Source organism: Anarrhichthys ocellatus, unplaced genomic scaffold, assembly GCF_004355925.1.
Source record: "Anarrhichthys ocellatus isolate YVR2014 unplaced genomic scaffold, GSC_Weel_1.0 scaffold3, whole genome shotgun sequence".
NCBI classification, from domain to species: domain Eukaryota; kingdom Metazoa; phylum Chordata; class Actinopteri; order Perciformes; family Anarhichadidae; genus Anarrhichthys; species Anarrhichthys ocellatus.
In genome coordinates, this window is record NW_022280033.1 from 3,397,793 (window position 1) to 3,425,129 (window position 27,337).

At 40.6% G+C, this 27,337-nt stretch overlaps 2 protein-coding genes across 3 annotated transcripts in view; one reads left to right on the forward strand and one right to left on the reverse strand.

The window, feature by feature from the left end:
- LOC116398183 (echinoderm microtubule-associated protein-like 6) overlaps positions 1-7,556 on the forward strand; it is a 54,052-nt gene extending 46,496 nt beyond the window's left edge. Inside the window, exons 32-46 of the mRNA XM_031874268.1 lie at positions 1,051-1,129; positions 1,211-1,340; positions 1,652-1,750; positions 2,551-2,571; positions 2,890-3,063; positions 3,287-3,495; positions 3,715-3,872; positions 4,066-4,180; positions 4,277-4,465; positions 4,859-5,031; positions 5,408-5,570; positions 5,703-5,806; positions 5,979-6,132; positions 6,842-6,942; positions 7,048-7,556. Of these exons, the coding sequence (XP_031730128.1) occupies positions 1,051-1,129; positions 1,211-1,340; positions 1,652-1,750; positions 2,551-2,571; positions 2,890-3,063; positions 3,287-3,495; positions 3,715-3,872; positions 4,066-4,180; positions 4,277-4,465; positions 4,859-5,031; positions 5,408-5,570; positions 5,703-5,806; positions 5,979-6,132; positions 6,842-6,942; positions 7,048-7,072 (1,894 nt within the window). The 3' untranslated portion in view covers positions 7,073-7,556. The remainder of the gene's footprint in view (positions 1-1,050; positions 1,130-1,210; positions 1,341-1,651; positions 1,751-2,550; positions 2,572-2,889; positions 3,064-3,286; positions 3,496-3,714; positions 3,873-4,065; positions 4,181-4,276; positions 4,466-4,858; positions 5,032-5,407; positions 5,571-5,702; positions 5,807-5,978; positions 6,133-6,841; positions 6,943-7,047) is intronic.
- Positions 7,557-13,914: 6,358 nt separating this feature from the next.
- sptbn1 (spectrin, beta, non-erythrocytic 1) overlaps positions 13,915-27,337 on the reverse strand; it is a 95,085-nt gene continuing 81,662 nt past the window's right edge. For both annotated transcript variants that reach the window (XM_031878587.1, XM_031878578.1), the window contains 10 exons: positions 25,280-25,437; positions 25,033-25,171; positions 24,711-24,795; positions 24,414-24,610; positions 23,807-23,907; positions 23,262-23,316; positions 17,235-17,434; positions 16,744-16,917; positions 16,180-16,222; positions 13,915-16,001 (listed from right to left, as the gene is read on the reverse strand). In XM_031878587.1, coding sequence (XP_031734447.1) covers positions 15,780-16,001; positions 16,180-16,222; positions 16,744-16,917; positions 17,235-17,434; positions 23,262-23,316; positions 23,807-23,907; positions 24,414-24,610; positions 24,711-24,795; positions 25,033-25,171; positions 25,280-25,437 — 1,374 coding nt within the window. In that variant the 3' untranslated portion in view covers positions 13,915-15,779. The remainder of the gene's footprint in view (positions 16,002-16,179; positions 16,223-16,743; positions 16,918-17,234; positions 17,435-23,261; positions 23,317-23,806; positions 23,908-24,413; positions 24,611-24,710; positions 24,796-25,032; positions 25,172-25,279; positions 25,438-27,337) is intronic.

The window sequence follows — 27,337 nt, forward strand, 5'->3', positions numbered from 1 at the left end:
TGTGTGTGTGTGTGTGTGTGTGTGTGTGTGTGTGTGTGTGTGTGTGTGTGTGTGTGTGTGTGTGTGTGTGTGTGTGTGTGTGTGTGTGTGTGAGAGATTGTTGGCATTACCTCAAACTGTCTGGATTTATAATCTCAGAATCTCACATTTTTTGGGGAATGAATCTAGATTTTGGCAGAAGAGTCTCTATAGTTATTTTAAATGGTTGTAAAAGAAGTAATAATAGTAATACTAATATCAGTGTTCTTTACTTTATTTGTAACAAAGTGCTTTGTGTTGGTAGACAAAGTTAATCAGTTTATCAATGCCATCTTGGATGATGACGTTTGCATGTATGGTGGCTCTGAGCGGTCAAACAACTCTCTAAGGTTTGCGTGAGAAACCGCAGAAAATCAAACCTGTTCCGAAAACTTTAAGGAAAAGACAAAATTTCTGACTTGATTTGTAAATGTGAGGTTGTATTTATTTTTAAACGTGCAGAAATGTTGATGAAAAATACAGACTTGGTGTGCAAAGGCCTTCACTAAACTACTTTACTGTCACGTTTATCTGATAATGCTAGTATTGCTCAGTACATCTACCACATCTACTTACTACACCAGTACTTTCGCTATTACCATTTATAGTACCATAATATAACTTTTGCTAGTAGTAATACTACTACTACAGTAAGGTACTACTATTACAGGATACTCTTTTACTAAATATTACTTTCACAACTATTACTCACTGCTTTACCTTTTTCTCTTACTCTTAGCTTTGCTGATACCATGAGTACTGCTACAAATACCTACCACACTGCCACTTCTTTCTTACTGTTACTACTTGTGTTACAACTGTTAGTTAGCTTACTACTACTTCTAAGTTATTTAAGTACTCAGTATTCATAGCACTAGTAGATTTTGTGACAGAAGGAACAAAAAGAACCCATCTGTCTGTGGCTGACCTGTCTGTCTTCAGACTGACCATGCTGTCTCACTGACTGTTCCTCCACCCGTCTTTGATGGAGGTTTATTGATTACTTGATTAATAGTCTGATTGGTCCTCCAGGCCTCCGGTCAGTCGAGCGGCGCCGCAGCCGGAGAAACTCCAGAAGAACAACGTCTCCAAGAAGAAGAGACTGGTGGAGGTTTGTCTTTCTCTCTACCTGTCTCTCTGTCTGTCCGTCTGTCTGCCCTCCTGTTTACCTGTCTCCTCCTCTCTCTTGTAGGACATGGTGTTGGATCACGTGTTTGGTTTTCGGGGCTACGATTGTCGCAACAACCTGCACTACCTCAACGACGGCACCGACATCGTCTACCACACTGCTGCCACCGCCATCGTCCACAGCCTCTCCACTGGTAACCAGTCATAACACACACTTTTGACCTTTTCTGACTGGTCGGGTTATTTTGTTTGTTAAGTCTCCTCTTTTCCTCCTCTCCTCTCTTTCCTTCCATCCTCTTTCACCAGCTTATCCTTATCAGCTAACAGAGCCCATGACATTCTTTAAATGTGTAAACATGTCCACAGTTATGAGGTCATGCAGATAAGAAGTACTCAGAACTTCTACTTCAAGGAAAAGTGTGCTTTTAAGGATTTCATGGGATACATAACTATGTTTTAATCAGTGCATCAAAGTGATGTGTTCATGTGACGTCTTGTGCTGCAGGAACTCAGAGTTTCTACCTGGAACACACTGATGACATCCTCTCTCTCACCGCCAATCAGCACCCAAAATACAAAAATGTCATCGCCTCTGGACAGATTGGTACACTGAGCATGTGTGTGTGTGTGTGTGTGTGTTTCTGCATGTTAGTGTGTTTCTCTACTAACTCGTCTGAGCTAAACGAGTCCTGCTTTTCTCTCCACTGCTTCATGTTTAACCTGCTTGCTTTACTTGTTTTCCACTGAGAGTGAATAGAAACAGACCGACAACACTTACCACAGAGGAAGCTTCGTCTTTAAAAGGAAATCAGCAGATGTAAAGTTCATTTGAAGAAGCATAAGGGACGGAATGGAAATTGTTTCATGTAGTTTATAACTTTGCGGAAAGAAGCGTAGAGAGCAGGAGAGGGGCTTTCATTAAGTTCAGCTTTTTTGTATAAATAAAACAGTTATCAGCTAATACCACAGTGAAAAAAACACTGTAACAAGTAAAAGTCCTGCATTTAAATGGTACTTCAGTAAAAGTATAATCAGGAAAATGTATTTAAAGTATTAAAAGCAGAAACATGTCCCCTGTGACTGTTGGTACTATTTAATATATCATTAGATTATTATTATTTATGAATTAATGTAAAAACAGGGTTTTACTGTTGTAGATGGTTGAAGTGGAGCTCATTTTGAATTTAGGATTATTTTATTTATGCATTAATCTCCTGATTATTTTAAGGTTGATTTAAACAGCAAAACTGACCCATAAATATTCATCTTTACTGTCATGGCTGAGCCTCTTTAAAACAACTCACTTCACATTTTTATCTGTTTTTTTGTTTTGTTTTTGTACGTGTGTGTGTGCGTGTGTTTTGGCTGGCCTCATTTGTCGCCATCTCTCTCACAACACCTCAGGTGACGTCAGTGAACTGCCAGGTAAAAAACAAACCGCACCCCGCCTCTCCACGACAGACACCCTGACACCCAGAGACCAGCGGCAGAGTTTTAGCAGGAACTCAGGATTTCCCTTCTTCCAAAGCCAACAGGAAAATAATCTAAAAACAGATTGGTTGATGACGCTACCAGTGTGATGTTTTAACAGAGAAGCACTGCCGTTGGTCTGGTTGTCAGGGTGTTTGTAGGCTGCATTGATCCCTCTCCCTGCTCTGTTTCTGTGACACTCTGTCGCCCTTCTGTCATGATAAAAACCTCGCTCTGTGCCCTCTCTCCTCGTGTCTCTTGATCTGTGCGTAGGCACCACTCCCTCCATCCATGTGTGGGATGCGATGAGTAAACAGACTCTGTCCATCCTCCGCTGTCCTCACACTAAAGGCGTCGGCTACGTTAACTTCAGCGCCACAGGGAAGCTGCTGCTGTCCGTTGGAGTGGATCCTGAACACACCATCACTGTGTGGCGCTGGCAGGAAGGTCAGACGGCCTAGTCATTAAAAGAGTAAAAGTCCATGAATTGAAAATGTTCCTGTTGCAAATCTGGAAACATGAAATGTTTTTACATGATAAATTACTCAACCCATTGAAATATTATCAATCAACGTGTTGACGGATGACAAGATCTTGGTGTGTACATGATGTGAGAATAGTAATTAATAGTAATTAAGATAAAAATACATTTAAAATAACTCCACTGCAGGATCCAAGGTGTGCAGTAAAGCCGGACACCCGGACCGGATCTTCGTGGTGGAGTTTCGGCCGGACTCGGACTCCCAGTTTGTGTCGGCGGGAATTAAACATGTGAAGTTCTGGACGCTGGCCGGCGGCGCTCTGATGTACAAGAAGGGCGTGGTGGGGACGGTGGAGGACGGCAGGATGCAGACGATGCTGTCTGTCGCCTTCGGTGCTGTGAGTCACCTGCTGAATTATTGTCGCTGTTTGTAAAATCACCTGAAACGGGACACGACTAAATATATACGCAATATCAATATTGATAAAACTAAGGTACTGAGTGTTTGTCTATCAGAATTACTGTTATTAATCATATGACATGTGATTCATTATTCGGCGTCACAGAGTTCAGCTCTATAACCAGTGACGTTTTTCTTCCTGAATGTGTGTTTGCAGAATAACTTGACGTTCACTGGAGCCATTAACGGGGACGTGTACGTGTGGCGGGATCACTACCTGCTGAGGGTGGTGGCGAAGGCTCACACCGGGCCGGTCTTCACCATGTACACCACGCTGAGAGACGGACTCATCGTCACCGGCGGCAAGGAGAGGCCGTGAGTAACACACCTACAGATGCACACTATGAACATTCTTCATTTTACCTCATGGAAAAGCTGTCAATATTTACATATTTAGTAGGAAAAATTATAATTTTTTTGTCTTGAAATCTCAGAAACAAATGACATCCTCATTTGTTGTTGTTTGTTTGTGTGTGTGTGTGTGTGTGTGTGTGTGTGTGTGTGTCAGGACTAAGGAGGGTGGTGCGGTGAAGCTCTGGGATCAGGAGATGAAACGTTGCCGAGCCTTCCAGCTGGAGACGGGACAGCAGGTGGAGTGTGTCCGATCCGTCTGCAGAGGCAAAGTGAGAAGTTTAGATTTTTGATCTTCACCCCTCAGTTATCGTCCTCCCTCAGGGCAGACCTTCCTCATCAGCCCACATCCCCCGCTTCCTCCTCAGGGTAAGATCCTGGTGGGGACGAAGGACGGGGAGATCATCGAGGTCGGGGAGAAGAACGCAGCGTCCAACTTGCTGCTGGACAGTCACGCTCGGGGGGGGATCTGGGGTGTGACTGCTCATCCTGCCAAAGAGCTCTGCATCACCGCCAGTGACGACGCCACCATCCGACTGTGGGACCTCACTGACAAGGTACACGTACATACACACACACACACACACACACACACACACACACACAACGCCACCATCTCACTGTCACCGACTAAGTTGTAAGAGATACTATAGAATAATTATTCATGAAAATATGAATCAGCAAAGACTTTGCAGATTTTCTTTTCAAGTCACTGTAGCCCTCCTGTCCTGGTCGTTGCACATCCCGATGCTATTTATGTGACAAAGTCTGTCAGACAGAAATATAAACAACTGGTGACTCACACACAGACTCAGAAGGTGAAAAAAGAATCCCACATTCGCTGTCACGGCTTGTAATAATATCCTTCCTCCAAACTCTCCAGAGGGATATTTATTCATATTCTCGTATATTGAATGAGTTCTTGTTTCTTTTTCTCTCCCTTTTTGTAGAAATTGTTGAACAAGGTGTGTGTCGGCCACGCAGCCCGGTGTGTGAGCTACAGTGCAGACGGAGAGATGCTGGCCGTGGGGATGAAGAACGGCGAGTTCCTCGTCCTCCTCGCCAACACACTGAAGATGTGGGCGAAGAAACGAGACCGCAGCGTCGCCATCCAGGACATCCGGTGGGAGAGAGAGCGGAGTTTGAAAATATACATTTTTTATAAAATAAAGCTGTCAGATAAATGGAGTATTTGTTTTTGTTTTTTTAAGTATTTGTACTTGGTTAATGGTAAATGGACTTTTACTTGTATACTTGTACATTTTTAATGCCACCACTGGCATTAACAGAAAAAACAACAACCACCAACAACAGAGAAACTAAAGTCCGAGAAGCCGGAGACAAAAAGTATTTTCACAACACAGAAAATTTAGAAAACAACGAAATTCATAGATGAAAATACGTTCTTAATATTACGCTGAGTGTGAGGATTAAGGATATAAGGGGCATATTAATTGAGTATCTTTCGTTTGAGTGAACTCTTGTATGTGTTTGTGCAGGTTCAGTCCGGACCGGCGGCTGCTGGCGGTCGGTTCTGTGGAGAACACGGTGGATATCTACGATGTGAGCGGAGGGCCGACTCTGAACCGGCTGGTTTACTGCAGCAACATCCCTGCTTTCATCCTGCAGCTCGACTTCTCTGCTGACAGCTGTTACATACAGGTACACACACATGTATCCATATTATACATGTATAAACACTGTATTTAAAGTATATATATATACACAGTAGATACTGTATAATGGACCTAGATTACCTAGAAACCTAACATTCTGTGTGCGTTGTTTCTGCAGGTGTCTACAGTAGCTTATAAGCGGCAGGTGTTTGAGGCTCCTTCAGGGAAGCTGGTGAACGACCAGACCATCATCGACAGAATCACCTGGGCCACCTGGACCAGGTCTCTCTCTCTCTCTCTCTGTCTCTCTCTCTTTCACTCACACGATTCGTAAACAAAGACATTCACAGATATCAACACGCTCTAGCCTTATACTTTATGGCATAAAAATGTCATAAGAAACTCACAGTATATTAGTAGTTTTGCAACTAAACTTGTCTTTTCTCTCCCACAGCATCCTGGGAGATGAAGTTTTGGGGATATGGCCGCGAAACGCAGACAAAGCTGAAGTGAACTGTGCGTGTGTGTCTCACGCCGGCCTGAATGTCGTCACCGGTGACGACTTCGGATTGGTCAAACTGTTCGACTTTCCCTGCACAGAGAAGTTTGTGAGTCACCCACGTTTACATTTGAGCTCTCAAAATATGTTCCGCAAGAATTCTACATTTCTCACAAAACATTTCATTTTCAACAAATCCTCCTATTTTTGGTGGTAAAGGAATTCAAATGCAGGTAAAAAACATTTAACCTTTTTTTTTATCCATGTCTTGTGCCCAGAAGTTATATCTTTTGCTAGCAAGATAAAATAAATACAAACGGCCCCCCCGAAAAGGGTTGCAAAGGTTGTCTGTCCTAACAGCCTATTACGACAAACACAGGACTTTCACCCTGCAGAACACTGTTTGTGTCCCGTGTGAAACCAAGTCACTTTTGATGTTTTTTAAGTTACGGATGCAAGTGAACTTACTTAAAGGTATAGTTCAGGTGTTTTGAAGTGGGGTTGTATGAGGTCTGTATCCATAGTCTGTGTATTACCTACAGTACTGACTGAGTACTGGCATCGGGGTAAAAACAATGCACTGCTGTGGACGGGGGCAGCAGCAAAAGGCACCTAAAAAAAAATCATTATCAGTTTAAGTGTACGCAATATTTAGAATATTTTCACCCCTTAACCTTGCCGTCAGAACTGAAGCAGTTATGCTCATCTATGCTCTCTTCAAAACCACCAGACTTACCGCTGCCTCTATTGGTTAGTTTGTTATTGTGTGCTTTGGTCCCATGCTGGTAATTCTGTCTGCCATACCTTTATGTCTGCAGGCCAAACACAAGCGCTACCTCGGCCACTCGGCTCATGTGACCAACATCCGGTTCTCGCATGAAGACAAATATGTGATCAGCACAGGAGGAGACGACTGCAGGTAAAACCGATCACTGATCAGTAACAGTCACCTGATACATATAGCTACGACATGAAACATTATTTGGAGAGAGAGAGAGTGTTAACGTCTGTTTGTGTGTTTCAGTGTGTTTGTGTGGAAATGCCTGTAAAACGCAGAGACTTCTACCGTCTGGTGACGCTTTTATCCAAAGCGCCTTAACAGCACCACAAGTGGATCCAGAGGGAATCGAACCTGCAACCTTGAACTTTTAGTTTTTAGAATTTAGAAGTTGGAGATGGAAGAAGACGAGACGTTTGGATTCTGTTCTGGTGGCGAGGCAGAAAAGTTCAGACTGAAGCGCAACACATGAGACGCTTCATGATGGATCCCAAAAAATGAAGAAGAAACCAGAAGAATCATAAGATGTTGGTTCTTGGTCTGAACTTTGTTTTTGGTTTACTTGAATTCACAACTGCCCAGTTAGTCACAGTGAAGAAGAGGTTCAACTTACTGTCATGTTGTTCTGCTCAATCACCATCTCGTCCTCACAGCGTCGTCATTGTAGTCAGTGCACCGCAAGGTTCAGAGAAAGAAGGTTCAACACAACATTTTTGGATTTTCACGTAAAAGAAACGATTCGTCCAGGGGCCAGATGCATAAATAATCCAGACTGACAATAGAAAGAGCAGAAAGAGACAAAGATCCCTCAGCGCAACAGTTGAATAAGAATAGAATAAATCACCAGTCGTTGGTAAAAGAAACCTGGAAGTTTAGCATCAAAATGTGTGAAGATTTAAATAAGAACAGGTTTCTGTTTCACTGTCACGTGAACAAATAATGCAGCCGATAACAAGCTGGAATCAACAGGCAACATGTTCAAACTTTACAATAGAAATAAGTTAGTCTAGTGTTAGCACTACTATCAGCTGAACATACTATGGACCGAAAAATCTGAGTTTAAACCTCTACAAACTAACGACTGAGTAGACTGCAGAGGAGCCAAAGATCGACTGGAAAACAAATTAATCTCCGAGATGAAACTGAATTCTCCCGTCTTGCAACACTGTGGGGACATCAACTAAATGAAGGTTTGTGTTTGTCTCTTTTAAACATCTGCCTGCTGGACTCGTCTCAGTAACGTTGCTGATGCTGCATTCAGGTTACCTTTGAGAAAAACAACCATACTGATGGGACCATTTAAAGGACAAACCGTAACACACTGGGTTATAGTTGTTCTGATCAAGCTGCTGAGAGGACACTGATGTTAGAAATTGTACGTATCATTCAAGACTTTCTGAACTGGGATCACTGGGATGGGACGCTGGACTGGGAGAAAAGATGTGATTCATATTCATAGAAACATCCTGGAGTTTGTCTGTAACCGAGAAAAGATTTGATTTAAACTCACTTTTCATTTCAAAGAGCCTTTCTGTCGATACCACCACACTTAAGTGCCTTTCTGGGTCTTTCTATCTGTGTTTGTTTTCTTCTTTTCCTTGGGAGTGGGATATTTCATACACTGTGTTTTTATTTAATCCACAGTTGAACTTATTTTGTACTCTGTCTGGTGCTACACTGAGAATGTTCAAACTTTTATTCATCCAAAATGGACGGACATATAAAAACATTTTCTTTGCTGCTGCTTTTTGTTGTTAAAGACTTGAAACATCCAAAGCATCGTGATGGCCAAATGAAAACAGGACATCGGAAGGAAAGAAATATGTTGGGAGGAACATTTGTGGAAATATCTAAATGTTATTTATGCCTAAATTATAATGTGGATGAGTTTTTTGTGTCTGAACTGTTGATTATTAACTTTTAACTGCTGTGAGATGCGTCTGTCTGTGTGAAGAAAAACAGATTATTCATTGATCGTCTACCTTCGACACACTCGATTTCCTGAGGTCAGAGGGTCCCTGAAGTAATCACAGAGGCAGCATTGTTCTTCCATCTGAGGAGAAAAAAAATAGAGTTTTTATTGATGCAGCAGATCACAGCCGGAAAAAAAATCCACACTAAATGAAAGTTTTATACTTAAAGCTAAAAGGAATCTTCTTTTCCTGCGTCACTATTAGATTTAAGTTCAGAGGTCAAAGGTCTGAAACAGAGACAGCGGAAGTTTAATTAGTAAAACTAAAACTTAATGTTACAGCAGGAAAATGAAAAATAAAGAAAAGAGTCTCACTATGAAGCTGTTAGGATTTTAAAAGGAGCATACAGCATAGCACATCATGCAGAGACTGCTTTCAAAAACTTTGTATTGTTGTGTTCAAGGACATTTTGACATCTGTTTTTTTGAGTTCATGAGCTGCGTTGACACACAATGAGAAAACAGGGAGGCTGTAAAATGACAAGGTGGATTCGGAAATGTCTTGCTTTAAAGAGTTTGTTGCTCAGCAGCTGATTCTCACCCTCCACCTTATAATACAGTTTGGCCTTTTTGGTATACGTCTTTCTTCTGTAGCGAAATGGGACCACAACTGATGTCCTTGCACAACCCAGCATTGCACAACGAGAATAAATGAAACATTAAATCTTGATTATATCACAGCTAAGAAGCGTTGTTCCACCCGACAACAAATGTCACGACCTGAAGTGAGCTAATGCTTTTAAAACGATAATCAAATGTGGAACTATGAAAGTTACAGATACAATACAGTTCAAATATTAATGAAGAATAAAGTTCACAATGAAATAGGCCCTCCTGGGCTGGTTGCATGCACAATATATCGAGGCAGTTGCTAAAGCACATTTCTTCTTCATCACTAGCATTACATAGAGTTCATTAAGTTGTCTAGCGTCAGTATGATGACTTTGAGAACGGCTTGTACTAGGCTTGCCCTAAATTCAGTATTGTTAAAGTATGCATACATCTATTTAAATTGGATTGTGTCTATAATTGTTCTACCAGAGAGAATACCCGCTGGTAATAATATCCTTCCTCCAAACCCTCCAGAGGAATATTTATTGGAAGAGTTAAATCATATTTTTTACTCATATATTGGACGAGTTCTTGTTTCTTTTTCTCTCTCTTTCTGTAGAACCTGTAGAACAAGGTGTGAGTCAGTCACGCAGCCCGGTGTGTGAGCTACAGTGCAGATGGAGAGATAATTTGCAGTGGGGATGAATGAGTGAGTGAGTTCCTCCTCCTCCTCCTCGTTTACCCACTGAAGACGTGGGCGAAGAACTGAGACCGCAGCACCTCCATCCAGGACATCTGGTGGGAGAGCGTGGAGGGGGTGACAGAGAGACAAAGTTTTGCATTTCACAAAGATTTTAAATATAAATAAACAAACCAAAGATGGAGGAAGTATTAAAATACTTAATGTTAGTAAAGTACTAATACCACACTGTTAAAATACTGTTACAAATAAAAGTCCTGCATTGACAATGTTATAGTATGTCGTTAAAATGAAAAGAATCATATTATGTTACAATAAGTCGTTAAAATCTCATGAAAAGAATCATAGTACAGTATGACGTAAGCTGAAAACAAGCAATTCTATTGATGATACCTGAATACGTCTAAATGAGAAGAGATAAGAGCATCTCAAAATCGGTGAAAAGTAAAACTTATTTAAGTTTGTCTGCCTGAGGCTCTCCTTTGGAGAAAAGTCTGGCTGAACTATCCAATAACTTGATTTGTTCAATTTAAAGACTGGAGTCAAACATCCTTTAATTGAAATGATACATGTTGTAAAGGGAATGCTGTGAGATGGTGCGTCTGAGACAAACAGACAAATCTCAGATTTGTACCAGAATCCAGAAAAATCTGGGGGGTAATGTTGTGATGTTCTGGAGAAGACTCGTGTGACATTTCTATGGATTTGTATGAACGCAGAGTGTAAATAAAGTTCGACTCACACGATTGTCTTTGTAGATTTTTGTGGAGCTCAAATGATTTACTGAACCTCCTCTGAGATCCTCTGGTCCTGTTGCACCATCTTGAGGCCAAAGCATCAAAATACACTGAACTGTAAACAGATCCGAGTTATTTAAAGCTTCAAATAAAGAAAAACAACAATTGTATGAGTGTCTTTTAGAGGAAGTTGATGTTTACTGATTCAGTATGGAAGCCAAAATACTGAACAAGAGAGAAACTAGAAACCAGTTAAAACCAGTTTCATTTTGGTTCATGTTTTGCAGACTGTCTATGCATTCATCTTTGTATTTCTATCATGACATCACATGTATGGTGTCATTTGTTTTCAGCACAAACTCAGCTATAATTCTGACTTTCCATTTCGTCAATTTAACAAAAGTATAAAGCTACCAGAAACCCCTAAAAATACAAGAAAAATCAAATGTATTTAGTGATAATCACTTGAAATAGAGTTCAATGTTTATAAACAAATAGAAACGTATAAAAAATAAAACTATTCGCATCTATAGTGATCAACACTTTTTTGTCCCCATTCAAAATCAGCTTGAAAATCACTGAAAGTATTATGTTTGTAAATATTTGTTCATAAAAATATTTGAAAGGTCTACAGACATAATACAAATACATAAAAGCTCTAAATCCACACTTTTAATTGTCTCATCTCATCATGAAATATAAAGTTATGATACTATAAAAGAGACTCAGAGTATCTTCAGTTTAAACAGCAGAGAAAGAGTCTGAACAGTGTGAGTGAGTGTTTGATTAAATTCTCTCTGCATGGAGTTTGTAATCCTGATCTCTCTCACACACTCTCACACACACACACACACACACACACGGTTTTACTTGGAAAGTTGTGTTTAATGAGGCTCTGACGGTTTAAAATAAATCACCAGACAGTCTGAAGCCGATTGTCTCGATATGATTATCTGATATTTGCCTCTAGTTTCTTCTGCACCAAACATTAAATGTTTAAAAAAATAAACTCAACAGTACTGTTTCTTTCCAGAAACAATGTCCCCGCAACGCCTGACAAACGGAGACACAGACCTCACTGTGGACAACTTCAAACCATTTATCTGCCAGAAAGAATCCCCCATGACCAGAAAACTGTTTCAGGAAAGGGACGCCGTTAACTTTTTCCCGATTTCACTTCTATGAGCATCACAAACCAAATTGTCCGTTGCGACGCTTTAGACCTCTAAATTTGTGCAAAACAAGCCACATTACTCTCCACATCTGAGCTGAGGTTTGTTGACCTGCTATGAGCTCGGTCTTAAAATGTGCATCTTAAGAGGAGGAAGAGGCTGAAACTAGAAACACCTTGTGGTTTACATCATTTCTGTTTCATTGTCTATTCTCCTTGAGCCTTTTCTGCCTCTGGCCTTGTGACACAAGCACATTTGGGTATTTCAGTAAGAGGATGTCGTAGAATCTTTAAGAGGCTGCTCTCGTGTCAAATCCCCAAAAACATGTTAAAATTCTAATTCTAAGAAGAAAAGAGATGCTTCTCTAGTAAGTAACAGCAGGCGTGTATCATATGAATCATCATTCTCACAGGTGGGCGAGCAGCTTTGTTTGCTTGTACAACCTCACATTTTCAGGTCTGTGCTTACAGGCTTCATTTATCTAAAGAATTTTCAGTTTGCAAACTTTGCACATTCAGTTTCAGGCTCTCAAGCTTATTTTCCACCAGCTGAGGTTTGTGTATTATGTAGGGCTCTCCTCAATCAAAGACATTCTTAGTTGACCGGCACTCCTCTATTGTTTTTACGACTTTTCCATTGACAGATCTGTAAAACTGAGTTTCTTCAGAGAATCACACAAAAGCATCACTTTAAATGTTTACCAGAGATTTGCTCACAAGTTACTTGGAAATAAGTCATTCAGCATGAAAAAAAGCATAAAAAAAAAAAAAAGACAAATTGACTGAATAAAACAGTCAAAGGCGTAGTAGAAGGCAGCCTCATAATGCATGTATGTAAATGAAAAGCTTGGCATATTTGTGGCAGCAGGTGGACATTACTTTTTATCTATTAACTTCACACAAACACACAAGAGAACAAACGTTTGGTTCATTTTAAAAGCATTTTAATGGCTTTTTGCACATATGTAACAGAGATCAGGAGAAGTCTACGGGTGCAGATCCAACTAGCAGTGACCACCCCCCAAGTCCACATCACACCGACTACCTCACCTACAAACACCCCGGCACCGCCCGCCCACCCACCCACCCCAACCCGGCCCACCCCCATTGTGGCATTATTGATTGTGCAATATGAAGAAATATCTCGTTACTATGATTACAGTGACAGAGGAATGCACACTATACTTATCAAATTGCCAGAGAATGTAGCATAAAGAATAAGAATGACAGGAAGCATTTCAGGACCAATCACCAAGTGAAGAGTTTCTCAGTTACTTGAGGTGTTTCACCAACGCGCCCACCTTTCACACTTTGGGGGCTCATTCCTGCAGATTTGTTTCCACTTTTCTTGGCAGCTACGGAAGTTAATTCATGACAAAATTACAAATCAGCACAAAACAAATTCAGGCTTCAATCAAGCAAGTTTAAAAAGCAACGGTGGGATTTGCAGTTTAGTTTGAAACCTAAACTCACCTTTTCTGACAGATTTTGTGAAATTGTGGAGACATATTTCTGGAGAATACGTGGATGCGTTTTGCTCAGCTAGAGACACAACCCCCGATTGTGAAATCCATTCAATCGTCCAACAGCCAGACCATTGATTAACCCCTTCAGTTTCTGCCTAACAGTGCCCCAAATCCCCCAAACCAGCACACTTGATATTTTGAAACTTGATATTATGGAGGTGCATCTTGGGTCAAGTAACATTAACGAGTGTTTCAAAGTAGGCAAGGTAAACAAACTACAGCATGCTCATTTAAAGATCACATGCGCCAGGAAGGCCGTTCACACAATGTCTCAAAACATTGATTAAAAGTCACAATTCTGTTCTTAAAAATCATGCTAACAAATCTGTTTCCGCATGCTCTCAAATCTCACCTCAGACTGATTACAGTGCAAATCTCTCGTTCATTTTGTCATCAAAGAACTTCCATATGAAACCGAACCACACAAGTAACTACAGTTCTCTCTTCATTGGTGGTCAAAAGTCTGAAAAAAAATAAAATGGAGTGCTGAAGCCAACAAGCAAGCGACCATTATTCTGCAACATTACTCACTCCCAGAAAATGCTTTTTAGAACCAACTTGTCCACTTAACAGCAATGCTTAAAGCAACTTTGTTTTTATAGTACATCTACGTCTTCACTCGTCAGACTAAATAAACCTTAGTTAACTGTGGAACAGAAAATACACACTGGAGGAAACAAAAACATACTCCAAACAAAGAGGAAATAAATGTAACCAGGGTAGAAAATAAACCTTACTGGATGCTTAAAAGTTTGAGTTCACAAACATTCTTACTTGTCTTAGTTATTTATTCCCCCATCGAGGCTCAATAGCTCCTTCATTCAGATTGGTTAAGTGTACATATCGTTAAGTTTCAGGTAAAGAACGTTATACTCAAATGAAGCTTATTACGGTTTGTAGGTCTTATTAGTAGTAAATATAGGTGAAATTAAACAGGTTCATTTTTTTAAGTTTGTTATACACAAGTTATACACACAGTTCAAAGCACCGCAGGGTAACTCTCCAAATTACAGCCACGTTCCGCTTCTTTTCTTTCTGTGAAGCTGCAGGAATTAGACAGCACCAGAACATAATGATGATAATAAGCTTCTCACAGGTTTTATTGCACAAATTTAACCAACAGAAAAGCGGAGTTATTCAGTGCATAAAATGCTGTTTGGTGCGCTCTTGTTTTGCAATTTGAACTCGATTTTCCTGCTCTTCAAAGTTTAAACCGCTTTCAGCACATGACTCGGCACGTTTTTCCACTTGCACATAGTTTTAGGCATTTCGGCTCAAATTAAAAAGGTGCGAGAGGTGTAATTTCAGAGGTTTACCCCGCTGTGGTCTCAGTTTTCCCCACTACAGAGGGATACACGTCATCTTGCAAAGACAAGGCCTCGCAAAAACTGAGGATGGACCCAAACAGGAACCAACTACAACTTCCCAAAAAAAACAAAACAAAAGAAACTGAGACGACTTGGGAGCGTAAACACAACCCACAAAAGGCAGTAGTCGACGAAACGCTGGGAGGATGAGAAAGCAGAGAGAAAAATAACAGTAGGAGATAGAAAACACAAATAATAATAATAATAATAATAATAATAATAATAAACAGGAATATTCTGGGAACTCCTCTAAAGCGTGTTGTTGTTCAGCGGCAAACTCTGGTTTTTATCTTTGTGACGGCAGCTGCCTGAAGCGTTTGCAGACCCCTTTTAAATTTGTTTTCCTTCAAGCCGATCTTTTTTTTTTTTTTTTTTTTCCTGCTCCTTATCTTACAAAAACTGAACGGAGGACACAGGTTGGTGTGTGGTAGCTGTACTGAAGCTCTGAGCCAGACCGGACGGTTGATAGGCACAGAGTGGAGAGTTTTGGCTCGGAGCTTGCATGCTGGAGTCACACTTTGAGAGAGGAAGAGGAGGAAGAGGAGGAAAGAATAGAAGGAAGAGAAGGAGAGGCTGTTTGGGATTTAACATAGCAACTGCTGTATCAACTGTCCAGATCTGCCGATGAGTCACATGGTAATATAAACCGACGATGAAGTATCTTTTTTCCTCATCAACTCACCTTAGTTATCATTTAATATTATCACATTAACAGACTAACAGGTTTGAGTACATTTGAATCCATTTAGAAGTAAATTTAATCACACGTTGAGCAGTTATTCTATTAGTTTTAATTATTACAGTATCAGTTGCTACGAGCGGACTCTAAATCAAATATTCGCTCAATTGACACGGACATCTTCAACAAATATTTGACCAGAGATGGATCGATGATGAGGAGCGACCCCAAACAGCACCAGAGGAATGAGGAGGAGGAGGAAGAGGAGGACTGTCTATTTCTTCTTGCTGAACAGACTGAAGCGCTTCTCCTTGTCTTTCTCTCGTTTGCCCGGGCTGGACTCCGCCGCCGCCACCGCCGCCGCTGTGGCGACGGAGGCCGGCAGCGTCTGAGCGCGTGCGGCTGGGGCCGGCGTGCTATGGCTGCTGGGAGTCACCTCCGTCTTGTCGCCCGTCATGGCGGTCGAGATGGCCGAGATCCACATGTTCATCTCCTCCTGGAGGATGAGGAGAAGGAGAGAGGAAGGAGGAGGGAGGAGTGTTAGCAGTGTTGACCCGGGGAGAGCAGCTGTTGTGACACTTTACTTTAAGTCACGATAATTATCATTTAAGAGCAATATACAAACATTCAATAAATAAACATTAAAATAAAAATATATATATTTTTTTACTTACGTCATCTTTGGCTTGGAAGAGATACTCATTCCCGTCAGTAATCCTGTGGAACAGAATGCATTAAACAACAATCAATACCAAAGTGTTGAAGACTCCCTTCACCGTCACACCTACAGACGGTTTATTTTACTCTGGTTGACGAGTTTGGACGATGTTTTAAAACTTCAGTCTCAGCTGTTGCGTTTTCAGCTTGTTGAGGAGTTCCTCTGTCCGACAAAGTGGCCAAAACATCAACAACTGCTACCGATCGTGCTGCTGACCGCTCTCTCAAACTGTCTTTGTTTTGACCCTGATGAAGGAGCATCGTTTTTATATGATGGGCATCAGAGAGAATGACATCCTCGGAGTGTAAATCTGATTGAAATTAAAAATATGTTTCAGGTCTTTGTGTTAGGATGCGAGTTATGACTCCGAGAAGAGGTGTGATTGTTTTACTCACCTCGGACAGAATCTTTACCGATATTTGATTGAGTTTGCTTGAGTTAAGAGCTTTGTTTAAGGGGAAAGAGAAACTAACTGTATCCTCCTTTAACTTGTCAGATTTGCACTTAAAGCGATTCTCACTTGAGCTTGAAGACGTGTTTCTTCTTCTTGTAGTCCAGCGCCACCTCGCAGATGGCTTCCTTCAGGCTGACGGGAATCTCGCTGTGGTAGGGAATCCCCTGACTGGCGCTCTTCTGATCCTTGTAGAAGCCCATCTCCTGCTGATTGATCACACAGTACACGTTGTGCCACGACCTGCAGAGGCACAGTCGCATCATTTATCAACAATAGATAATAGCCAGCAATAACCATTAGTGTTTTAATTCTATGCTGTACAAACAGATGAATTTATGTCAAAGGTTTGATTTTGTTTTCATTTCTGTTAAATCGTTCATGATGACGAGAAAGAATTAAAGAGTCATTTAACACCAAAAAGAGAAAAGTATGAAAATAAATGATTGTGTATTTCATCATGCTGACACAATCACAGAGTCCACCTAAAGCAGCAGAGAAACTTCTTGGTCGTCATATTTCAGAAGTTGTTGTGCATACAATCACCCAGCGGTTCCTACCTGCTAGAGGCCTTCTTGTTGTGTCCCTCCCACTCATGTTTGCGGTGCAGGAAGCTCTCCAGCTGGGACGTGGGAGCGTCTTGCTGGGACTTGGCCGGCAGGGTCGCCGCCTGGCTGGCCTTGCCCTTGCGAGACCCCCCGGGAGACCCCGCGGGGCTGGGCTCCGACACCCCATTCACCACATCTCCACCCTCCACGTCCTGGAAACAGAGGAGAGAGTCAGAAGAGCACTGAGGATAGATGGATCTCTCTCTCTCAGACACAGAAGCTGTAAATCATAGTTATCAGAGCTGCAGCATGCAGAGCAGAGCAGAATCACAGGCTGTGTCAACACTTTGAAATGGTCTAAACTTACCCAAAACTGCAACCTGAACAAACACATGGTGCTTTTTGTTTTACATTTTTGTTTGGAGTTTATCTACGACCTTTCCGACCGCCGTGAATCATAACCGGTAAGTCAACTTAATGCACCTAAAAGCGTTCACAAGGCACCAGCTTTGGATTTAGACAGAGACCATGCACAGACCTCAAACTGCAAAATAATTTCAATAGTTTTACGACTGAAAAGTTTAGATATCTTTCAAAATCTGCAGACAAAAATGCAACCAAATGCAATTAAAATTATATTAAGAAAATAATAGAAATAATCTAAAAAACAGAAGAAACCAAGTCACGACAAAGTCCAACAGACATTACGCTTTACCGTCATATATGGCAAAGAAGTTCAGCAGTCAGTCACATTTGAGAAGCTGAAACCAGATTAACTAGTAAAAGAGAGAGAACGTACGTTTCCCTTTCCTGGTTGAGCAAAGATTCAAGTCAAGGGCAACAAATGACAATAAAATAATGTTTGTTAAATGATGCACCGCTGTCAGACGTGGCTGCTGTGTGTTTCTGGTTCCTCTTTGGGTTCAAGGATTCAAGTACTGAAAGCGTAACGGCTAAACTTCTAGTTAAATCTTGAAATGTTGAAAGTCTTGTTGGATTTCCTAAAGTCAAGCCTGAAGTTACCAAATTTGTCCGGTCTCTGACTCAAGTCTCTACCTCTGAACTAAACTAGCAATGCAAGATAATCTCACACACTCAACCGAACGAGACCACAGATCCGTCCATCAGACCACTAACATCAGCTACCTCAGCCTTCGGAATGCATTTAGAAGCGTTTGTTTTTTTTAGCATTTAATTAAGAGCTCAGCGCTGGAGTCTAGTACGGATTAGAAAAACATCTGCATTGCACATTAAGAGCACCAACAGGTGCAACAGTCTGATCATGCACTGATTACAGGTTTAAGGACATGCATAATAAATCACAACACCACTCAATAACACACAACATGGTGGACAGTGTGAGGAAAGACAAGGAGAGGGAGAAGCTAGCAGATGGGAAACACAAAAAACTCAATAAAATCTCAAACAATTACCAACAGAATTGCTTGGAAGTCATTACTGGGCATCATTATTGGTGAGGGGAGAATGCGATTGGCCTAGTATCAAAACAGATTTTATTTTTCCACACCACACCCACTCCAACCGGATGCTTATTACCCTGTTACTGAGCTCCTCAAGGGCTGGACCAATGGAGGACACTCTTTTTGAGCACAGTTCAGAGGCTGGACCGATCCCGGGAGCTTTAACTGAAGGGCTGCAAGAGCTGGACCGATCCTGGGAGCTTTTATTTAGAGCTTAGCGAGAGCTAGACCGATCGTGAGAGCATTTATTACGAATCCCGAGAGCATTTACTTGGGTTGGACAAAACTTTCCCTGACAGCTAATCAAAGGTCGGACCCATACGGAGATTTCTTTTAGTGGCTTGTTTAATGTTGGACCTCTCACTGAAAGAGGGTCAAGGTCTGGACCAGTTCTAGGTGCTGGAGCTTAAAGCTTATCAAGCTTTCTTGACAAGCTTCTATTAATTCTGAGAACTTTGACAACTGTTGACAAATGCCAATGGTCATTTTATCTCTTCTAAAAACTTTGAATTGAGGCTGCTATGAATCAATGTTAACACTCGTTTCCACTCTAGAATTAATAGACAATGTTGTCATCTTTACCAAAATCAAAAAAGTTGTAGTTTACCGCTTTTTAATGATTTTTTCATTGTACTAAATGATCAAATATCAAAGTATATGAAGTACTGCTACTGCATATAACATTTCAACTATGTCACATAATCCTACTTTCACAATAGACCTCATCAGAAATTGTTTTAGTTATTACTTTATAAGGATTTGACTTTTAAGTCAAGATTAGTTTGCACAAGTAAAGCAGGGCAGACTGTACGGATTAAACCTGATTTTATCCCTGAATTAATCGCCCCGGACTCATTTTAGAACCGTGTCGAATTCCTGTGAGATCGTTTGACTTGCAGCTTAACGTCACGACTATTAATTATTTTTCTGATCATTGGTTGGATTTCTGGCAGGCGACAAATTTTGTTTGGCTGTGAAATACCCACCAGAAACGGTAGTGAGCTTGTTTTAATGTTATTGTAAATTAACTAAATGTGGTCTTGACTGATGCTGGCATGATGAAACTGAACCGAGTCTAAATCTTCCATCTGCAGCTCTATATTTTTATTTGTTTGTTTTTACTTTCTCTACATAAAAAACATGTCCGCTGAGCTTCATACCTAATGTGACTGTTATATGTAGCAAGTATATTTCTAAGTTTGTTTTTTTACAAGATCAGGACTTTAAACCACAACCATCAACTAGAAAACTTTAACTTTGGGTCGTAAATGTCTTTATAACAGCCATTTGACAGGAAACAGCAGCAACTATGTGTAGTTGCCTTCCTATTCCTATTAAAATCTATTGTTAAAATAATAATATATTGTGTAATAATTAAATTACCCAGCGGTTACCCACAATTTAGTTATTTACTATGAAAACAAAGAAAATGCTACTAATGCGAGTTGTCTTATGGCTATTCAATCATTATTTTAACTCAACGTTCATTTTATTGATTTTTGATCCACGTCAATGAAAGAAGCCAAAATATACACACATATTAAAATAAAGCCCCAGGGGGAAAACTGGTGAAGAACATGGAATGAAGAATTACAACATTGACAAAAAACTCAACTGAAATGCTAATGATGGAGACAGCATGCAACAACAAAAACAACTGTGTGTGGAGAAAAGTCACGATTACACATCGATAACACAGACAGACGAACCAGAACGGGTCCGAGTGATCTGATTGGTTCTTACAAGGTTTATTAGGGAATGTGTGTTAGTCAGGGAACCAATGACGGAGCATTGGACATGCAACAAACACCGTGAAGAGAAATAAAGAAGTTATAACAGTAAACAATGGGAATAAAGATCAATCACAATAACAATACAAAACAGTGTCACAGAGACAAAAGATCTTAGAGTAAATACAATGAGGATGGAGTAGGTATGCACACACACAACATGGGATATGTCTAAATGCTTGTATATCAATGAAAGACCAATTTTCATGAAACTGGAAGGTTGAAGATTAATTCATATACACATGATCAGTATGTACAGTCTTGCTGTACATACTGATCATGCAACTTAAATGACAATTAGAATGTGCATTATTGATTTGCCCTTTTTACTATACAATAGTGAATAATGTTAAAGTAACAGGCGGTAAATGCAGAGTGGGGAGTTGTGAAAGAAGAAAAATGTACAATGAGCAAAACCAACATGATCTTTCCTGTTAAATGAGTTATGCTTGTCATGGTACTATTCTGGACCTGAAAAGTTGTGAATGCAACTATTTAACTGTTAATGTTTACTTGAATAAATATTAAGTAAACTATGATTATCATCTGGACACAAACACTTTTATAGTTATGATCAGGTTTAAAAAGTTAATCCCATTCAGAGCAGCTTTACATGAAGAAAGGCTGATGTGCTGTTAACTGAATGGTACTTTACATAGAGTATGATGTATGTGTAATGGAAGACGTGGTGGTAAACATACTGCACTCTATGGAAAAAACATATGGAGATGGCGAATGTGGGTTGTGGGATGTAGACACACGGGGCAGGTAGATACAGTAAGAGTTGTTTTTAAAAGTAGTTTTTAAAGTAACTTTCTACAACGATCTATTCTGCGGAAAAAATGAATATCGTAGTTTTTCGAATACATTTCTGGACAATATGTCTCAGACAATATATTACTTTAGAGAAGGGTTCTCTCCCAAAACAATATAAAGTAGCACTTTGAAATGTAACTCCTCATATATCTGTGATTGATCGCATTTACGCAATATGAAATGTTAATGATCAAACTAAACTTATAGCAGCTTAAAATCCTTTATTTTAAGACAATAAGAGTAAGACGTAATTTACCTAAATAGGTTTAGGAGAATGTACAACAACGTTTTTGTTGATTTATTATCACTGATGAATGCATACTTTATATTTCGTCTGTCATTTTACGTTACGTTTCATTATCGTATGCGACATTATGCAGATGACGCTATCATTTACATTCTGGTATAAATATAATCTATACAAATACTACAAATGCCCAGAAAACTAGAACTAATAGATTTGTAAATCCCTGTTTGAGGCTTTAAATGCAGATTATGGAGAGAGGGCTGTGTGTTTCTCAGGTGTTCATATTCCAGAGGGTGAGTTTATAAATGACAACATAAAGTAGCAGCAACATTAACAGTTGAGGGGAGAGGACGGCGGGAGTGTCACGCTGAGAGAGACAGAGGGGAGAAGGGAGGAACGGGAAAGAAAAAATGAGGGGAGGGATGGCTAGAAATACAAGAGGGGCTTGTTTTGTGTGTGTGTGTGTGTGTGTGTGTTTGTTTTGTGGTCCCATTCACCACGTATGCAGTCACACTAATACCAAAAGGAGATGCATCCTTTTTTTGCTTATTGTCTCAGAATGCAAACATTTAAATGTTTAAAACACTACAATTACTTTCTGTTTACATCACTCATGTACTGCTACTCTGTTTGGTGTAAAGAGTAGAGGCTAGCACATTACAAGTTTTACTGTTGTCCATCACGTCTATTTCTAAATTTTTTCTCTGAACTAATTAAGTACAAAAAGGAATGTTTGGTACTTAAGGAACTTTTCATACCTGATTGAGAAATGTATGTTAAAATAAATGTTTTCCCGAACAGACAAGGCTATTTTTTATGTCTTACATTCCAAATATGTTTTTACATGCGTGATGTTATTGTACATATTAAATGAGCATTGTTGGAGGGAGTCTGAGATCTAAGATTTTTCTCTGTTATCTTTGCATATGATGCATATGATAACAAATAACTTGAAACTATAATCATGAGTGATGCATTTAAACAGAAACACTAAATAAAAACACATGGAAGCCTTTTAACACAATCTGCAGTTACACTCTTAAATCTGTATAGTTATTACTTAACCCAATATGTTTTAATAATAAAATTGTTCACATTAAATTACTGGTTGTGAGGATGATTGGTGCTCTCACACTAGTGGTACTCTTAGTGTTGGAGTGTCTCCAAATCAAGACTACATTTCCCATCAGTCCCACTGCTTCCTGTCCACTGTTCCTCTTAATAAAGAGGTTTTTAGAGGAGATTTTAAGACCTCTTAAAGATGAGGATCTCATGTTGTTAAAAGCAACTATACTTATATCTCAAAACAAAGATAAAATGATGCATGCGACAGCTGTAAAGTTAAACGTATTACACTTAGATATTAAATTATTAATCAGTAAGGAGGAGAAGCAAACAATAAATGCTGAAGACAAGTAATACATACAGGAACATTAATGTGTGGATCCCAGGAGTGTGGAAGGAAGAGGAGGGATACAACACACCCGGTCTAGGACATTTCTGATTGAGGTCAACCGTGTGTTTTGGGATGTTTCATGTGCATGAGGTCATATTCAAGTATGTTGAATGTACACATCATTAGCATGTGTGTGTGTGTGTGTGTGTGTGTGTGTGTGTGTGTGTGTGTGTGTCAAGGTGCGGCCGTGGGCCTGCGGCCCTGCAGGGTGCTGCTGTATTGCTGGTAGGCAGGTGAGCGGTAACTAACCCTGGGAGACTCCTGATCAGACGGCAGCCCGTTCTGAGACACCGGCTCACCCTCCCTGCAAGCACACAAAGTACACAAAGAGTTAGACTCACGCTTGATGATTTCACACTGATGAACAGCTGCGACTGACGACTGCTTTCGCTATTGACCGATCCATCATTTTTTGTTTGCTGAAATTCTTCTGAAAAATGTAAATATTATTTATTGGGAAATTGTATTCACAACCATATCATCTGTCATGATGAGGTCATGAACTCTCTTCTCATATGCACCCATTTCCCGTTCCGATGTGTTTGGTTTTCAGTTTTACTATAGTATCAAAAATCCACAGAGACTGAAACGTTGTTTTCAAATATAAAAGAAGAACAAGTTGCAACTGACAGAAGTGAAACTCAAAGCAGTTACTCCTGATGAAAAGGCTAATTCTACCCACAAGAGAAGAAGTAAATCCCCTTAATTTCATTGAATTTCCAATGATATAAAACGGAGATAAAATGAAAAAGTATGGAATAAAACACGGTTGACGCACAAACACACACTCTCACCTGTGCTGAGCTGCAGCGTCGCCGGGCTGAGCCTCAGTGGGCGGGGGATGTCTTCTCTTCTCTTCTTCCTCTTGCATTCTTCGCACTTCCAATAACTCCATCTGGACACAAACACATTGAGCCTCAGACGAGAACCACTCCAACAAACAGATTCCTCCTTAAGTGGCATTCACCAATTTCTTTCTTTTTTATTTTTTCTTTGGTACAAACAGAATTCAGGAGTCGTCCAGACGAGTCATGTTCGGATCTAATTTCTGTCATTAAAATGATTATTTACAGTCCCTTAATCTGCAAATTTTTACCTTAAACAGATTAAGTAAAACAAACTTCATGCAAAATCAGTAATTGGTTTATTAGATGATCACCATCATGGCTGCCAATTTACTGAGAGGTTTATTAGACGTTATTTTTACTGGCATATTTCGACACAGCAATATATATAGTAAGTCAGGTGAATCTGACTTCTAAGAAGAGTTTTAGGGTAAGCATATGAAAACATTTTCGCATCAACTCATTTTTTTGTGGTCTTTTTAAAACGTCATCATGGCTCCTGAGTGTGTGTGTGTGTGTGTGTGTGTGTGTGTGTGTGCGCGCTCGTGTGTCTCACCGTGGTCAGCCTCTCCAGAGCGGAGAAGCGTTCCTCCCAGGTGGCGGCCGACTTCTCGAAGGCCTCGTGGCGTTTGATGAGTTTCTCCACCTCGTCCACGCTCTGTCCGATCTCCCTGCTGCACAGGTAGGGATCCTGACCCTGCAGCCACGCCTCGGCCACACCTGCGTCCCGGGAGAACTGGTGCACCTCCAGGACTGAACACACACATTTCCATGTTGAACTTAGATTCATTCAGCTAAGTCAGTCAACATGAGCCTCGACTAAATGAGGAACTAAGTGGATTAAACTCCTTACCCAGTCTCAGCCACTCCCATCTGTCCTCCCACTTGTCTATCATGTCTTTCCTCTTGTCCGTCAACTGTAACAACTTTTCTTTAATCTGAGGGGAGAAAAAGTTTGAATGGAAAATTTGAGAAGAATTCCAAATGTATTCATGCGGTTTGGAGACGAACACAATCATCATGAGCATCTAAAACAAAGGTGAGAACTAAATCAGACCTTCTACGACCTTCTGACAGAAAAAAGCAGATTGAAATACAAAAACTTGAGGTCCAGTTGTGTTGGTTTAGCATGAAGGATGATTATTATGAATGTGTTTGAATGAAGGTGTCTTTACCTCCTCTGAAGCGTAGTGCTTCCTGGCCAGCAGGGCTTTGCCCAGCTCGATGCAGGCTGTGAAGCTGTCGTTGCGGGCGTCGATCTCCGCCTTGATGCCCTGGTGGTTGTTCATCAGCAGCTCCACCGACGACACGTCCCTGGAAACCAGAGATCATTTCCATCAGAAGTGAAATGGAAAGTGAAATACTGAAGATGAACAGAGGACACTGAACGCCGACTCCTCAGCGGTAAGCTGGTGTTCTTACCTGGGCCTTTCCTGGGCCTCAATCAGGCGGATGACGTCCTCCATCCACAGCATCAGGTCGCGCACCATGCTGACGAAGCGGAACTTGTCTCCAGTTTCCACCAGCTTCACCCGACGGCCCTCCGCCGCCTCCAGAAGGTTCTTCCAGGCCTCAAGGACCTGAGGGGGGGGGGCGACATGAAACACGGCAGAGTTCAGACCAGAGAGCCCAGAGGCTGGGATCCTCTAACACACATGATCTGTTTTAACTTTCCTAAAAGAAACACTGCCTCCATTATGAAGGACATCTGAGAATCATGTGTTTTAGAGAAGAGGTTCACTCTGATCAGCTTCACTATCAGTGGGGGAATCACTATTTATCATAAACCCAATTCATTACTGGGTTCTGTGTATATAAACTGCAAACACTATTACTACTAGTGCAAACTGTCGCAGAGTCTCGCACATGTCCAGCACCATCACCAGGGAGCTGCAGGGGAGCACAACAGCCCGGGGAAATAAATAAATAGCATTAAAGCAAAACAATGCATTCATATGTGCAGACTGCAGAGTCAACGTGGCAATACGGTTCTCCTCTGAGTATCTCTGGATGTATTGGGTCATTGTCGGCAATGTTGCACATCAGTAAGCAGGGCAAAAAACAGCCATTTTTTAACAATTTCTCCTCGTAACATGGAGTTAAACATACCGTGATAGAGGACCTTATCCTCAGAGCCAATCCCTGCCTCTATGTTTTCAGTGGATTATGTTTGCTTGCATCTCCACCTGCTCAGTGCTCAGTGAGCTCTCCATAATCAGTTGGCACTACATGGATACTTTAATTTAGATCTTCCAACAAAGCACTGAAAATTAACAGGGTCGTGAGCTATTCCAGGATTATTTAGTGGACATAAATCAAATATGTTTGCACAAGCACTTTTTTGCAGATTTGGATGCAGCGGGACTTTGACCCGTTGAGCAATAAGAGGCGATGTGTTTTTTGAGTAATGGCTGACCCGTGAGCTGAAGCAGCTTGCTGTCCATGTATAGATCACATCTGCTCGCAGTTATGTTCTCAGTCAAGGTGAACAGTAGATTTTAGTGCAAGCTTGACAAAGAGTCAGACTATTAACCTGTGCTAACTAGCAAGCTAAACACTATCCATATTATTGTTGTTAGCATGCTAATGCTAGCTTCTAGTAGCTAAATGAGGATGACAACCAGACAGTGGAGATTGTTCACAGACACTACGGTTAGCCAGCTACTAGACATTACATAACAACACAGAAGAAATAAACATCATTCAACAGCCACTAGCGGTCAAACACAAGTCAAAGTGTGTGAGCGTCACGAGGCAAAACTTCCTGTTTGAAAGTGAGACTGATACTTTGTTTTGGTTGCAAATGTCTGCAGAACGAAAATCTACATTTGTTGTCAACCTTGCTGATTGCGTACAAAAAATATAATCTTCAGACTGAACAGTAGATCTGTACAGAATCTCTTCAGCCACAGACCCATCCGACACTGAGAAACGCAGCTGCAGAGGACTAAAAGCGGCATTTTGCCGGCTAATAAGCAACTATATTTAAGCAAATGCGAACAAAAACATTTGATTGCACCAATGCGTGCAGCCATGAAATATAAAAAATGCATCTTAAAATTATTTTGAGACAAGCTAGATGCTTACGGTCTCTATTTTCACATTCACTGACTAACCAGAACCAAACCGTATTTGCAAACTACTAGTAGTGTTTGTTTTAACCTCCTCAGAGACACAGGTGGGTGGAGTTTACAGCTGGATGGTACTCATTCAGTATCAGGTAAGTTGTCAATAAAAAAAGAGGTTGTGTTGACTTCTGTGCAAAAAATCCACCCACACAGGAATCTAAGAAAGACCTAAAACAAACCGTACGAGTGTTTGAAAATCACCAGGTCTGTGACAAAGACTGGGCCGGAACTAAACTGCATCAAAACGACAAATGTCACTAAAATTAATCGACATTTTAGTCGAAATATTAAAAGAAAGTCTAGAACTGCAGCCAAAATGAACACTGATGCAAAGCCAATGTTTTTGGTAAAC